At 40.8% G+C, this 15,602-nt stretch overlaps 1 protein-coding gene across 1 annotated transcript in view; it reads right to left on the bottom strand.

Annotated features, from left to right (window-relative positions):
• The window catches only part of sorcs2 (sortilin-related VPS10 domain containing receptor 2), a gene marked incomplete in the record, with an annotated part of 290,079 nt that overhangs the window by 28,405 nt on the left and 246,072 nt on the right, over positions 1-15,602 (bottom strand). Inside the window, 2 exon segments of the mRNA XM_035675658.1 lie at positions 299-445; positions 3,030-3,209. Coding sequence (XP_035531551.1) covers positions 299-445; positions 3,030-3,209 — 327 coding nt within the window.

The raw sequence follows: 15,602 nt of genomic DNA on the forward strand, positions 1-15,602 counted from the left end.
TGTTATGGCTGATCAGTGTAGATCCAACTCCTACATCTGTGAGTTATATATGAGGCTACAGCCAGCAGTCAGTTAGCTGAAAATTCTACTGATTGAACAACTGTCTGTCAGGCCAAAGTACACACATAATGAAACAAAGAAGCTGTCAGCTGATGAGTTGGTCAGCTTTATTCAGCCAATAATATTCCTGACTAGTTGTTGTTGCTTTAATGAGGACATAGGGTAAATACAAACACATTCATTTTACTAAATAAAGGACAAAAAAGTATGAAGGATTTTTTGCGGGGTCACTGCTTACCGCTTTGCAGCTGATCGGCTTGCCATTCATGTCAGTAGAGGGTGGAGCCAAGGGTTCCCAGTCTCTTCCTTTGTTGTAGGTGATGACGGTTGTCACTTTCCCATCACTCTTCTGATTGGCCAGGAAGACTCCTTTGATACCACGTACCTAGGAAACAGACCAAGTAAGGTTTCAGCTGTAAAACCCCTATATGTACTGAAATGAACAAGGGTGAATGCATTATTTATTCACTAAAAAGTTCCATTGTCTCAGTTTAATGTAGTAACTGGATCTTCAAATTGTAATTTTCCTAACATAGACACTGAATATGGACTGAGGGGGGAATGTTGGGAATTTATGTCTGGGTAGAATTCTTAGATTTAGAATATTAACCAGAATATAAGTGTCAGCAGTGGTTGAGACCAATGTGTGTTACTTTAAAGGCAGTAAGGAAACCACTGACACAGAAACTACAGGGCTGTAAAAGTTTAATTCACTGAAATCAATACATAGTGCATGGTTTTTGCGGCTGTGAGGTTGATAGCTACAGGCTCTTTAGTTTAAAAATGAAACAGCAAGACGATGGTGAAGACATTTAAACAGAGCCAGGCAGAAAGTCAGACATGTCTCCATCCGCAGACTCCCCCAGCTCCCTTTGCTATCTTTTATGTAGCACTAATGTTTATGGAGTGAAACAAGGTAATTGTTTAAATCAGAGTACATAAGCCTGCTTGTATCCTCTCTGGACTGCTGGCTTCTCTACTTTCTGTCTGCACCTCTTCATCTCTCCACATCTAGCACTTCATCTCCTCATTTTTTGCTCCTGCTGCCTCAAGTCTTTATCCATCCGCTGTATGTTATTTTCCTCTCTATCTCTATCTACAGCATGTGATGAGAGTACAGCCTGGAGCGAGGGATGAGAGAGGAGGAGGAAATGAGTTCTGTATTGAGGGCCCTTGCCTCCACGGTCAGCAGCCTCCTTTCTTTAGTCCTACAATTCCTCTATCCTTCTCCCTCATCTACATTTCATGTCGTCCACACACATTGATCTACAGTAGACACTGTAGTAGAAATGTTATAAAGTCAGCCAATGACAACGTTTTCAGGTAATATTATCTTAATTAATCTAGCCACAGCTGATAGAATCTGCTAGCAACAGTTGTCGTCTCAGCCGTCTAAATCAATGATTGCAGGCTTGAAATGAGAAGTCTGCTTTTATATACCCCTGTCTGAAATAAAGGACCCATTGTTTTAAACATTACTGAGAATTCTGAGTGGTCAACCTGCCTCTGTTATCATAGTAAACTGGGGGATGATTATTATTATGATATTAGATTAGCAAATTGTCAAATGCCTGAGTTGTTTTTGTGGACATGAGTTGGGATAGGTTGTAAGTAGTGGTCTCTTTACAAACTTAAGTTGTCAGTGTATAATTTTCGTCTATCTGAAACACAAGAGCTTACTATACTGTCAGTATCCGCAAGGGTTTCAGGTGGCGGCAGCCTAAAGTATACTTTTGGGTCTTGTTCATGAATGACACGATGAGTGTAAGGATGGTGAGATGAATGTCCTTCAGTGGCTGGGTATACCCTTGTAAACAAGATAAGGAGTATGATATTATATCTGGAAGGAGAGTAGAATCCCTGCTCCACTGCACTGAAAGGAGCCAGTTGAGATTGTTCAGGCATCTGATTAGGATAGCTTCCAGATGCTCCCTAGTGGAGGTATTCCTGGCATACCCAACTGGGAGGAGAGTGAGGGATTACATATGCCATTTATCCTGGTCAAGTCTCTGCTGCCACCATGACCCGTGCCCTAATGATCACTGGAAGTTGATTACGATGATACATTATACACTTCCTGCACAGTGCAGGAATTTTCTGGAAATGGGAGAAACAACTCCCTTTCATTTGTCATGTCTTGTTGTCACTCACTCAAAACCCCTTTATAAAAAACCCACTGTTTTTGCTGAAGTGCAACTACTTTCGTAGCAATGATAGCACAGTCTTCTGAAAGACAGCTACCTCTTTTTGGTGTGACAAACACAGAGCCAGCAGAAATGTATGCCAAGGTTAGAATTTAACAAACTAGTGACGTTGTCCTTTATTACCAGGAACACACACATTGTTGTTTATTTTGACTCAAGGCCACAGACAGCATCCTACTGCTGGAAATACTTACCGGAGCGTGTACTAATCATCAACTGAAAATAGTCCCCAACAAATGCACCATTTCCTCCTGTCTGAGTAACATTTGTTAAAAACTACAGTGCCCAGTTATTTTAGGAAATCACTGAGCCTTTTAAAAATCTATATTTGTGACAGATGTCTAAAGGTCCAGTGTGAAACATTTAGGAGGTTCTACTGGCAGAAACAGAATACAATATTCATCAGTATATTAGTGTATGATCACCTGAAAATAAGAATGGTGTTTTTGTTACCTTGTTAAAATGAGCTGTTTTTGGTTAAGTCAGTGGGTTTCATTTGGATGCAATTTGCAGTCTACTGCTAAATGCCATCACATCCTACACACTGGTCTTTACAATGATTGGCTGCTCTGGACTCAGAGAAAATACAATCCCCAGACGAGACCAAGCTTACATTTAGAGCCCGTTTGTATTTGGTATATTCACAGGGCAAACCAATTACATCGAACATTCATGCATTGTAAAACTGAAGTTTGTTTGCAAAATGCTCTATGGGGTCTTTGTCCGTGGTCATAAACAATGTCCCCGTTCCTCACCCCATCTCACCTCAAGTATGTCGATGAGGACATTCTCCTCTGGCTGCTTGGTGCTGCGAACATTTTCCAGGATGATGGAGTAGTAGACGCCCTGGGGGTCCGACTGGTACAGGTTATATGTGTCTGACTGGTACCACTCCTGGAGGGCGAGGAAGACCTGATTCTCGTTCGTACTCACTATCTGAACATCCTGGGGGCAGAGATAGAGGGAGGAGAGAGAAAGAGAAGTGGGGTCAAAAAGGAAAAGACAGTATATTCTGAATCAGTGAAGTTAGGAATGAAAGAAGAGAGAAGAGAAAACTAATGAAATTGAAGAAACAGAAAGAAAAATATTTTATATATATGAGACAACAAAGAAGAAAGCTCACAGAATTCAGAGATATCATTAAAGATAAAAAATATGACAGGTAAAATAAAAGCAGCATATGATGACAGGTGGAAAGAAGAAAGAGGAAAAGGGAAAATGAAAGAGGAAAAAGTGAGGAGAGAACACATAAAGCAGTAAAAGCAGCAACTTATGATTCACAGAAAAGTTTGACAGTAACTCACAGCAAGCCAGAGGACATAATCCAACAAATAGAGTCACAGAAACAAACTGGGAGAGATACGGGAACAGTTTACCCATCGAAAAATGTTTTTGGCAGCTTAGAAAACTTGTTAGGTGTTCTTGTCAAAGCTTGTGAGCTTCCGATGCAAATGGCTTCATCACTCATGAAAGACTGTAACGATGGCACAAAGAGCGACTCAGCACTTTCTCTCTGTTAGTGATTACATTAACATAACATTTGAAGATAAAGCCATCAGAGCGCAGGGGAAAGTGCCCAAGAAGGTGTGTCTCTAATCATTGACACTTTGCCATCTTGCTCAGAAAAAACACTAGAACTCAATTACCCTTGGATTTATGGTTGTGGCTCAGAGTAATAACAGTATTGAAAGTTGTGCACTGATCTTCATATTCATAGATGTGCTGTTCCTGAGTCAGCCAGCAAGCTATGTGCATGTTGCCAGGAACACAAGTATGCCACAAATAAAACAAAGCTGTACATATTGTTCAAAAGATACAACTAAGACATGAACTAGAGTCACTGGTTGATTTCCCAGCCCAATATCACTATCATCAACCTTACTAACCTACTACATTATTGGATGTCCAAGTAAATGGGAGCAGCAAGATGTACTGGGTCTCCAACCTGACTGCTCAAGTTGTCAATGGAAACTGTTTGGAATAGGGCAGGCACTTAATACATGGCAGTTGATTGAACCACCACGAGCGAACTACAGCTTTGAATATCAATGAACCCTATACTGTAATGTAGTCAAAGTCTTATTCAAGCTACTTGGGAGAAGAGTAAAAGTATCTTTTCTATAGAGGAAAGCCTTCAGTGCCATTCCTTGCTCTTCTTTAAAACATGCCCGCAGCTGCAGGTAGTTCCTCATAGGACACTGCGACCAATCAGTTTGGGTACAAGTGCATCGATCTGGCAAGATGGATTTTGTGATATTGCTAGTCCAGCTGCCTCGCAAGGTTTTGAGCTCAGCCCTGTTGTTTCTCTCACCTTGAAGCCAGACAGTTGAACCAAAAGCATGCAAACACTATTTTCCTGGTGAAAATGTTCATACCTTCATGTATCCGTCTATGTACAGCTACAAAACAAATATGACCTACTTCTTCTTGTTGTGTTCTTCCTGATGAACTTCATCTTGCGTTCCTTTATCCATTCTCTCTTCTCTGATCTTTAAATTCATGAACAGTTTCTCAGTCACTTTTAAAGCATTGTGTAACCACTCTTACAGTATCTCTTAGGCAACAAAGGAGTGTAACTGCGTTCAAATAACAACAAATCAGAGCAATGACAACCAGTCAGTCAGCCAAACCTTGAACTAATGTGTCAGTCAACCAATCAACCAATCCTTTAAACAATACTATAATATCATGAAATAGATTCATTTGTTATGCTAACTGTAACAGGCTGAACAATTGATATTTTTGTACAACATAATACCATGCAATACTGACTGTGAATGAGGAAATAAATGTGCAAGTGCCATCATGACAGCATCGTTTGAGTTCAAACACAAATATTCCACCTCATTTACTTTTCCTTGCATCTCCCCCTTCATCTACCTTTCCCTCCTCCCTTGCTCTATCCCCTTAAAGCCCTGCGCAGTTGCCTGGGTTTAGGGCTGACAGCTCGGCTCAGGCAGCAGTTTGGAGCTTGAGGAGGAGTTGGCACTGAGAAGTGTGCAAACTTCAACTTCTGCTGCCTTTTAACATTCAGAGTCAGCCCTCCACCCACCACAGTAGCTAAAACATAATCCTATGCTACAGAAGATGTGTCGAGGTAAGGACGTAAATACATACAGACAACACTGACTGAACACGTGTAAACCTAGCACATTTTAATATTATACATGCTGTATTTTCACAGTTTTTACATCTGATTTGATCAGCTGAGTCGAGACCAAGGGATAGACCAGAGTCCATGAAATAAATGTATTTATTGTGGCATGGGGCAAAAACTTTTACTAAATTTACTAAAATTATATCTACATGTACTTTGGTGTACAGTAAGGTCAACCATATATAAAATATTCTTGCAAATACACTTTTACATATACAATACATATTTTGTCTGAGCTTAATATTTGTTGTCAGTGGTCAAGCAGGCTGACCAGTGTGTCCAAAATATAGGACTGTAACTAAACCATCCCTTGTTACTATGGTGATTAACTATGGATATGTACATTAGCCTTAGTTCAGCTAGTCTGAGCTGGACACATGGGAGATGAAAAAAACAACAGCATTTGGTGTTTGTCCAAATGTCTGTTAGGAACATGAGAACAGGCTGGGTGAATGGATGGGTAAACAATTGTATGACTTGAGAATGCTATTCATTTCCCGTTTCTTACCAATTAGTTTTGTGGCTAAACCTTTCCTAATCTTAACTGCATCAAAAATCCTTTAATAATCCTTTTTCATAAAACCAGTTTATCTGATTTGATTTGATTTGATACTACTCAGGGTTAAATTCAGTAATTATCTCTCCATATTGAATTTTTATTGTTAGAAGAGTCCACTATTCACTGACTGGATGAAGAGTGCCCACCAAAGCATGAGAGATTTACAAGAAAACAATGTAACCAGCACAATCTTATCTCACTGATAATAGCCCCTTTATTGTTCACTCTCCTACAGCTGAATCAAAGGTGTAGAAGTTACTGTTAATGTGAAAACAACATTCTGTATAGCTGTTAATTCACATTAAAAGCATTCAACTGGTGAAACATGTGGTGGCTTTTATTTTGAAGCAGCCACAGGAAAAACAATGTATTTATCACTGCGATTAGCGCTTATTTTAATGCTAATTTGTGATGGTTTTGGAAGGCATTAACAAACAACGTTGTCTCACCAGTAGGGACTTCATATGTATGTCTTCAGTGTATTTTGTTATTAAGTTTAGTTTAATGGAGGACTTTATACTGTTGTTGCTTAACATTTACCTGATACTCAGTACTTTAAAATCTTAGAACTGAATGGGAAGATTTTAGAAGGAAGATTTGGTATAGAAAATTTAAGGACTGGCCTTTTCATGTGCAAATACACCCCCAAAAACACAGATGAGACGGTAATTCTGCATCTACTCAAACAGCTTTACATGACTATTCTATATGTCATAGCTTACAAGAGCTACGTCTTTGAATCATCTTCATCTTTTCTCATCCCAACTAAATCCATCCAGTTAAGTTAATTTTTTCAAAAATGGGCTGAGTGTGTAGAAAAGCTTCTTTCAGCTGCCATTTATTGTAATCCTGTTCAGTATTGGATTCACATATTTCAAACAGAATAGAAGAATGTTCAAACATGTTGCATGGGTGCTGTGTTTGATCTGTACATTTAAGGTGCAAGCTACAGGCTTAGGAGCAAGCTCTTCACAGTTAAAGACAAAGGCAGACAGATGGGACTTGCCACTGTTGTGGGGGGCATAAATACGACTAAGGCTGTTTGTCAAACTGGTGCTGTAAAGAATCTTCAAAGGGAGTATTCGTTTACTTTCAGCAATGTTTGGAAGCTACAGAAATGTTCTGAAAGACTAAAATCAATATTGAATTTTAGAAACTTTCAACAAATGTGTTCTACAAGAAACTCCATTCTACCAGCACTTGTAAAGGGTGTAAGTGTGCAGATGGTATGAGTTAAAAAAAGGAAAAAGAAGCACAAGGATTGGAATAGTTTATAGTCCAACGGTTGAAAATGTGGCACCATTATCAAACAGTCCACTTTGTCTTGAACTGGATCCCAGTGCACCTTTAACTGGTTAACAAACTGGTGCCAGAAGCATACATACAGAGCCAAAATGTAGAAGAATGCCAACAAAGAAAGACTGCTAGGCAAAACTTGCTGCAAAATGTAGTCTAGACTCCTATATTGTCTGGTCCATTGCTGGAGTCAACAGCATTTGAGCTGGGCTTTTACATTTCAGTATAGGTAAAGGAGCTAAATGTAGCAGGATAAGGGGAATAGGAAGACAAAAGGTCATAGGAAATCTCCACATCTGGCATGCCAAGCTGTGTGTTTGAAAATGCCACCAGTTTGCATTCAAGTGCACTGTCCTTTAACCTCCAGCTGAAATCCTGACTTGAAATTGCAGGATATCTCTACCAGTGTCCCTCTTATTGGTGCTGCATCACTGAGTACCCTCTGAAACAAATACCCTCCATCCATCTCTGTCAGGGCCAGCAGGGCCACAGTCACCCCAGAGACAAGGGCCACTGTTGGGAGTGAAATATCAGAGATCCCGGGTCCTAGAAGCTGCACGAGCCACTGCAAGCAATAACAACCTACACTCAGCTATTTCAAACTTCCCTTGACCCAAACTCAGCATGGTGTTAACACTAGAAAGGCAAAGACAGAAAGACATAATGTGATGGTGAAGGCTAAAGCTAAATGTACACTTGAATGGAAACTGCCTGGGTGCAGGGACACTCACATGCACATCCTCAAAAATGTAAGTACCTCATGTAGGGCAAAAACAAACCACAAAAATGAGTGAAAATAAGCAGTGTGATTAGTCAACTGTGAAGTACAAACACTAGCAAAAACACACACTGTAGTATGGAAGCCAGAGAGAATGAAACAAGACACTGGAGCTGCTACAGCAGAGCGGAGGGTGAGGGTCAACCAAAGGAAGCGTGAAGTGAAAAGGTGAAACAGATGTTGCCGCACATTACCGTATGTTTTCGAACATCTACTGTTACTTTTTAATATATTGTGTTTTACTGATAACATTATGAAATGTGCTGAAATGTAAAATGAGATGTTCTGTCACCTAAAGGTAATGGCTATTACATCATCCATCATTTAATGTTCATTGTGATTTATTTTGTGTTGTCATTTGTCTTGCTGTTATACCTACTTTACCTCAAACTACCTTGATCTATTTGATCTAATTTCCCAAAACTCAGATGGCAGGGAATGTGCATCTCCTGATTCCTTTCAGCTGTGGGCAACAAGTACTGTAAACACAAGAACTACTGTAGGTAAAGTGGCTATCACACTAACATTCACACCAATGGTGGTGAGCTACCATGCAAGGTGCTGGTATGACTATTGGGTTCAGTGGACGGGATACTTCACATGATTAATGGACAACCAGCTCTACCTCCTGAGCCCCAGCCATTCCATTCCAGTCCAGTCCAGTCCAAATTAAGTAATTTCATTGTACTCTATGGTAGCACATATTATACCATGATTCTTCTCTTAACAGGCCTTTCCTTGAAGTGTGATCACCAAGGAGTTCCTGTTAAAATAATTATTGCACTGTGATTAAGATAGCTCGATATGACATATACTGTGCTGGGAAAAATAATACCCATAGCAATAAAACCCACAGAAAAGTTTTCATTGAACATAATCTGGGGTTTTGCTGAATTGTCCACTATCAATGTTCTCTTAAATGGTGATAGCTGATTTTTCTACTTTAACTCATACTCAGTTGGCAGTTTTTAGTCAAACTCGCGACTCATGGCTCTAGGGCTGGGAATGTCGGTCTTTTGTCAGTCGGTTGGTCCCCCTCTTTGGTTGTGGCTGACATATATTAACAACAGTTGGATGGGTTGGCATGGCATTTTGTAGAGATTCATGATCATAAGACCTAAGTTTTTATCTAGCACCACTATAAGTGAAAAATCTCAACAACCAATAGATAAATTGTCATGACATTTTGTATAGGTTTACAGGCATTTTACATAGGTGTTCATAGGATGAATTGGAATAACTTTGGTGATTCCATTTTTAATGCGGCATCTTTAGGTCAAAATTTCAATTTGTCCAATACTGTACCAGCCAATGCTTTCTGACCAAATTCATGCAAAATGATCAGCCTCAGTTGTATTTTATATTAATTTGCAAATAGTAGCATGCTAACATGTTAAAACAAGATGGTGAAAATGGTAAACATAATCCCGGTTTAACATCAGCATGTTAGTATTGTTGCTGTAAGCATGTTAGCATAGAGCTCTAAGGACCTTAGTGTCTAAGTACAGCCTCTCAAAACCACTAGTCTTGTGTACCTAGTCTTTAGGTTCACCCAGGCTATATCACTTTATATCAATTAGGGTAAAGAAAATATCAAAAAACACCTCAGGATAATGCAACACAATTCAATAGTACCACAAACTACTATCACTAAATCATCACACAAAATCAACTCCTCAACAAATCTGAACTGTTTGGACTGCATCAGTTTTAGCTACAGATGTAATAGATTAACTGGTAACCCTGAGCGTAAAGCTAACAATTTACGCATTAAATTCTAATACAATAGCTACTTCACATGAGAAAGATGCGTCTGATATATAAATGTGTTTATACTGATATTAAAAAACTTATTTGTCCATCATCTCTGGACCACTTGCCTGTAAAGTTTGGCTGAATTTGCCAAGTCCACACTGTTGAATGACTCCTGCGCTTCATTGTTCATCCTATTGAGGGACAGAGTGGTTCTAGACAGCCCCCACCTGTTTGGACTAGACTCGTCACACCCCAGTAGGACTAACAATGAACTACAAAATCACAGTATCCAGAAGGCTGTAGGTTGGAGACTCCAAGTTTGGCTCCAGCAGTGTATTTGCCCATGCTTAGAGAGAGCTCTATCTCTTACTAAATTTCCATGTACTTCAATGTTTGACCTTCTGTTTCATGCCCCATGCTAAAACTGTAAAGGCTTCTTGACACGAGAAGGGGATTTAAGAAAGAACCTTACTTATGTAATTCCTCATACTCCTGTTGGAAACCCACATGCAGTCAAATCACATCATTGTCTCCTTCTTTTTGCAACATTACCGAGACTTGGTATGGAGTGGTGTGAGGCGTGTCTTGCTCATTTCATTAAAAAAATGGACAACATCTGATGCCAGATTTCCCCCGGCAGTCAGCTGTGACATAATAGCCTCTTCAGTGTGCTCACCCTCTCTCAGTAGCGTTGAGCTCATTTTCTTTCACACTCTAACAGATCCCATTAATCATTTAAATCCTCATCATGCCCCTTGGACATTATTCACACTGAATTCTGTAAAGAGGTCTTTGATACAGTCGGCCCACACATTTTACCTTTCAGAAAGACTTCACTTCTTAAAGATGAGATCAATCCACTCAGTGATTATAGGCATATTTCCAAATTCCAAAAAAGCTGTCATTTTACAACACTGAGAAATCAGGTGTCAGTGATCACAAACTGACTTTGAGTCAATTCTTTTTCGACTTGGTACTGCTACCTGGACAGAGCACAGCCTGACCCTATAAGTCTGACACCTTATCTGGATTAGTTGTCTTTGCAATGCAAGCAATGCCTTTGTTCCTAACCATTATTTAATACTGTCAACCTGTATGCTTGATTCAACTCAACTTGCATGCTGGTGATACCAGTTCCCGTACCAGTACTTGACACTCTTCCTGTACATACTGAACTTCTACCCATATGCCAAAAAATATCAAAGACACCACTTATGTGCCTCAGGGTTTGCCACACTCATTCCTGCTCTAGACAGACAGTATACTCTGTGGACAAAATTCTCAGCAGCCTATGAAGTTTGACGTAAGTACCTGCTGAACCATTTGGTGGATAGTTAAATTGGACAAGTGGTAAAAAGAAAGAAGAAGAAAAACATCCCTTTTTCCAGATGATGATGATGATGATGGAAGTAGGAGTAAACCATCTCGCTTCCTTCTCATCTCTGTTGAGTTGAAAATGCTCAGCCTATCTATATCGTCTATAAGTTTGAGAGCAAGGCTGATGAAACGGCATAATTCTTCAAAGGAATGTCAAGTTTCTGAAAAATTTTGTTGGAGTGCCATACCAGCTGATTGCATCTTGGTTGCATGGCAGCTAAGAGTGTCTTTGTTGTTTTTTGATAACCGCTAATATGTAAAACAATTTGTATAAGAGCTAGTAAAAAATTTACTTTTAGCAAGTAAATTTCTGACCTACTAGCCTGACCAGGAAAGTTAAAAAAGAAACAGTAACACCAAATCATGGATATAGATAAAAAGCTGGTGTCAAGGTAAACCAATAATATCAATATAACCCAAAATCACAACATATGACACCTGATAACTGACAACTACTTAGTTTGGAGTGGAGTAAATGGTCAGTAAATGAAACCCTGCAGTCCACAAGCTGCCCAGCTGAAGTTGAGAAAATGGGTGTATTTTGACTTCCTGACTTATAAGTCTTACGTCTATTAAACCATACCATTATTAAAACGGAATGTTATTTCTAATAATATAGCCTATCACTTAAAAATACAGATTAAGAAGAATGTTTCTCCTTATTAAAGTAACACTGGACTGACACCACTCTGATGAAACTGGAGTGCCTCTCTCTTTCAACAGCACCACAAAAAAAAAACTACCACTGAAGTGCCATTGAGCAAGACATTCTAGCTGCTCTACTGGAGCTGACTGTACATTGTGGTTGTGTAGTGTTACTTGGTTATATAAAGTGAAGACAGGAAGGCGATTACATGCTAGGTGACAGATAGCCAGAGAGAGGATGGAAGCAAAGCAAAAAGGGACAATTATTACCTGTGATTTCACAGCCCAGCAAGCTGTATGCATGTGTCCGTGCATTAGTGTGTGTGTGTGTGTGTGTGTGTGTGTAGTTAATCCATAACTTGGGTCAGGTCTCGCAGGACAGAGCCAAACTGCTTTCTCTGATGGCCTCTGCATTTTTCATCCTCCAGCCTTTCAATTATTCACAGTGGAAAAACATGGCCCTCGAAACACTCCCTCTTTCTCTCTCTCTCTCACACACACACACACACACACACACTGCCTTCTTCTTCTCCCTTCCATCTCTCACTCCATCCCTATTTCCCTGCTCTATTCCTCTTGCCGTCCCCCCTCTGTGTCGCTCGACCTAAAAGCTTTGCAACGTGTGACCTATCTGCTCACCCAAGTAAGAGGACACAAGAGAGAGTTGGAGACAAGAGAGAGAGTGCAACTAGGGCATACTTTAACTAAACACACACTTACACACACACTCATCTATCCACTCCCTTCCTGCCACACCTAATCAAATTGATCCCTATCGCCTCTACTTGTTGGAAGTAAAGCCAGAGGGTGTGTGTGTGTGTGTGTGTGTGTGTAATACAATCCCTTTCACCTTCCTTGAGGAGTACTGTAGCTGAAGTAGTCAAGCAATTGAGGCATAAGATCTCTCTAAGTGGTGGGCTGGAGTTGTACAAGAGTAATTCTATACATTTCCTTAAGAGTGTGTGTGTGTGTGTGCGTGTGTGTGTTGTAGGAAAACACACTCCACACAGTCCTCTCTGACAGAGAGTCAATGGCAGTGATTGTCTTAAAGGTTTTCTTTTCTTAGTTTAAGGCTGAAAAATACATGAGACGTCTCCCTGAGCTCTGCATTCAATCAGCGCAGTTCAATAGCACTCAGGCAGGTGTCGCGCTAAAGCGGCCCCCTGTGCGGCCGATGCTGACAGCAATGGTTCCTTGCCTTGTATTGGAGTGGAGCTCATTTATCGCTTTTGCCTATGTCAGTGACACAGGATGCGACTGGATCAATGCTTAGTGGTGAATATTTTATGGGAGCTATCGCATGTTAGGCCAGGACTAATTTAGGTACAGGTGCTGGACTAACATCTGACACCAACGAAGAAGTGGAACATAGTGGTAAGAGGGTTGTAATATTGCAGGTTTGAAGGAAAAGGAATTTTATCCTAAATTGTATGTATTAGCTTGTTGGGGAACAAGTAAAGGTAAGTAAAGTTGGTGAAGTTGAAATGCTCACACTGGACAGAAAAATCTGAAAGGGAAATACAATACAGATTTGTCTTCTTACCTTTAGTGCTATTTATCCATCCAGGATTGTTTTTGTGTGAGATGTCTGCCACTCTCTCGGCTTGTGGTGCAATAAAAACTAACTCTAATGTCTCTTTTCAGAAATCATGATCCGGTTACTTGAGATAATCCACAGATTTTATTGTGAGCAGTTTCATGTAGGAACTTGATTTTGGGGTGAACTATCCCTTTAACGAACATATGTCAAAATGACTTTGAAATGTCTCTTGGATTTTGTTGCTAAAATGCAGAACTCAACTTTGACGGTCAAGACATCAGAGCAAGGTAACATCTTTGTTCATCTTTTCAACTGTAAGACTCACCTGAAGACAATTCACTTTAATCCCACCTGGGAAATCAAAGCTAATTGAAAGCTAACAGAAATATAATTTGACATGGCATACATTTTTAATTTCCACCAACACTTCCATAACACTGCATCTATGGCTGCTTTTAGGCTATTCTTGCAATATGGTGCCTTATAAAGACAGCAGTTCTGTTTTATGGCAGGGTGTCAATAATGGCACAGAGATGGATATATATGTGTGTGTGTGTGTTTCCTGCTGCTCTATCCTCTGCCGTGCCCCGCCGGTCTGTGACCATTCGGCTCGACTTTAAACAACAACGCCACCCGCTTCCTGCAAGTGGTCGACGCCTATTGGCCTACCGCCCAGTAACCGAGTGGCCGAGAGAGTTTGGAGCAAGAGGGAGATTGAATAGGGGATCTTTAATAAGACACACACTTCACCCCACATCCGCCATCTATCGTCCCCCTGCGCCCTGCACACCGTACGTGCGATTGATCGCTATGCCTCTTTCTTGGGTTGGAAGGTAAGCCAGAGGGTGTGTTGTGTGTGTGTGTGTTGTGTGAATACAAGTCCTTTCAACTTCCTTGAGTGTACTGAGCTGAGAGTAGTAAGCAATTGGGAGGCATAAGTCTCTTTAAGGTGGTGGGCTGGAGTCTTCGCAAAGGCAGTAATTCTGATACATTTCCTTAGAGTGTGGTGTGTGTGTGTCCGCGTGTGTGTGGTTGTAGGAGAACCCACATGTCGCAGCCCGTTGCCCTCTCTGGACAGGGAGGATAAGTGGACATGCAGGGTGATTGTCTTAGAAGGTTTTCTTGCTTCAGTTAAGGCTGAAATGGGATAGCATGAGACGTTTCTCCGTGGGTTGCCATCTCATCGCAGCGCAGTGTCAATAGAATCAGGGCAGGGGTGTCGTGCGTCTGTAAGGCCCCCCTGTGCGGGCGGATGGTGACGCACATGGTTCCTTGCCTGTGTTTGAGTGAGAGGCTCATTTATCGCTTTTGGGGCTTAGTGTTCGGTGACACAGGAGATGCGATGACCCCGGTCAATGCTTAGTGGTGATATTTTTGGATGGGACGCCTATTCGCATGCTAGGCCAGGATGAATTCTAGGTAACAGGTGCTGACTAATCTGACAAACGGAAGAAGTGAACATCGTGGTAAAGCAGGGTGCTGTAATATTTGGCAGGTTGAAGAAAGGAGTTTGGTATTCCTAATTGGATGTATGGTATTAGCTTGGTTGGGACAGGACAGGTAAGTAGTTGGTGAGTGAAACTGCTCACCTGGGCGAAAATTGGAAAGGGATGACAATACAGTTTGTTTCTTCGCTTAGTGGTATTTATGTCAGATTTGTTTTTGGTGTGGAGTGTCTGCCACTCTCCTGGCTTGTGGGTGCGGAGATAACGTACTTCTAATGTCATCTTTTGGATCGATGATCGTTCTTCGAGAGTAATCAGATTTTATTGTGAGCAGTTTCATGTAGTGAATTGATTTGGGGTGCTATGGCGCCTTTACGAACAGGTTGTCAAACGGATGACTTGAATGCTTTTCGCGTTGGATTTTGTGCTAATTGGCAGACTAATTTGACGGGGCTCAGACTCGACAACGGGGGGTAATCTCTAGTTTGTTCTTTTAACTGGTAAGCTCCCTGAAAGGACAATGTCACTTTTAATACACTGGGGAAGATCAATTAATGTTGAAGGTACAGAATATTAATTTGCGCATGGCATCATTTTTAAGTTTTCCGGCAATTTCCCTGATCTGCATTTATGGTGCTGTTTTAGGCTATTTTGCATATGGGCCTTATAAAGGACGGCAGTTGCTGTTGTTTATTGGCAGGGGGTGTCGTCAGTTAATTGGCACAGGGCATAGAGTAATATATGGGGTGTGTGTGGTGGGTGCGTGTGTGGTGTGTGTGGTGATGT

Source organism: Morone saxatilis, unplaced genomic scaffold, assembly GCF_004916995.1.
Source record: "Morone saxatilis isolate NCDOM2014 unplaced genomic scaffold, NCSU_SB_2.0 Contig4, whole genome shotgun sequence".
Classification (NCBI taxonomy): Eukaryota; Metazoa; Chordata; class Actinopteri; family Moronidae; genus Morone; species Morone saxatilis.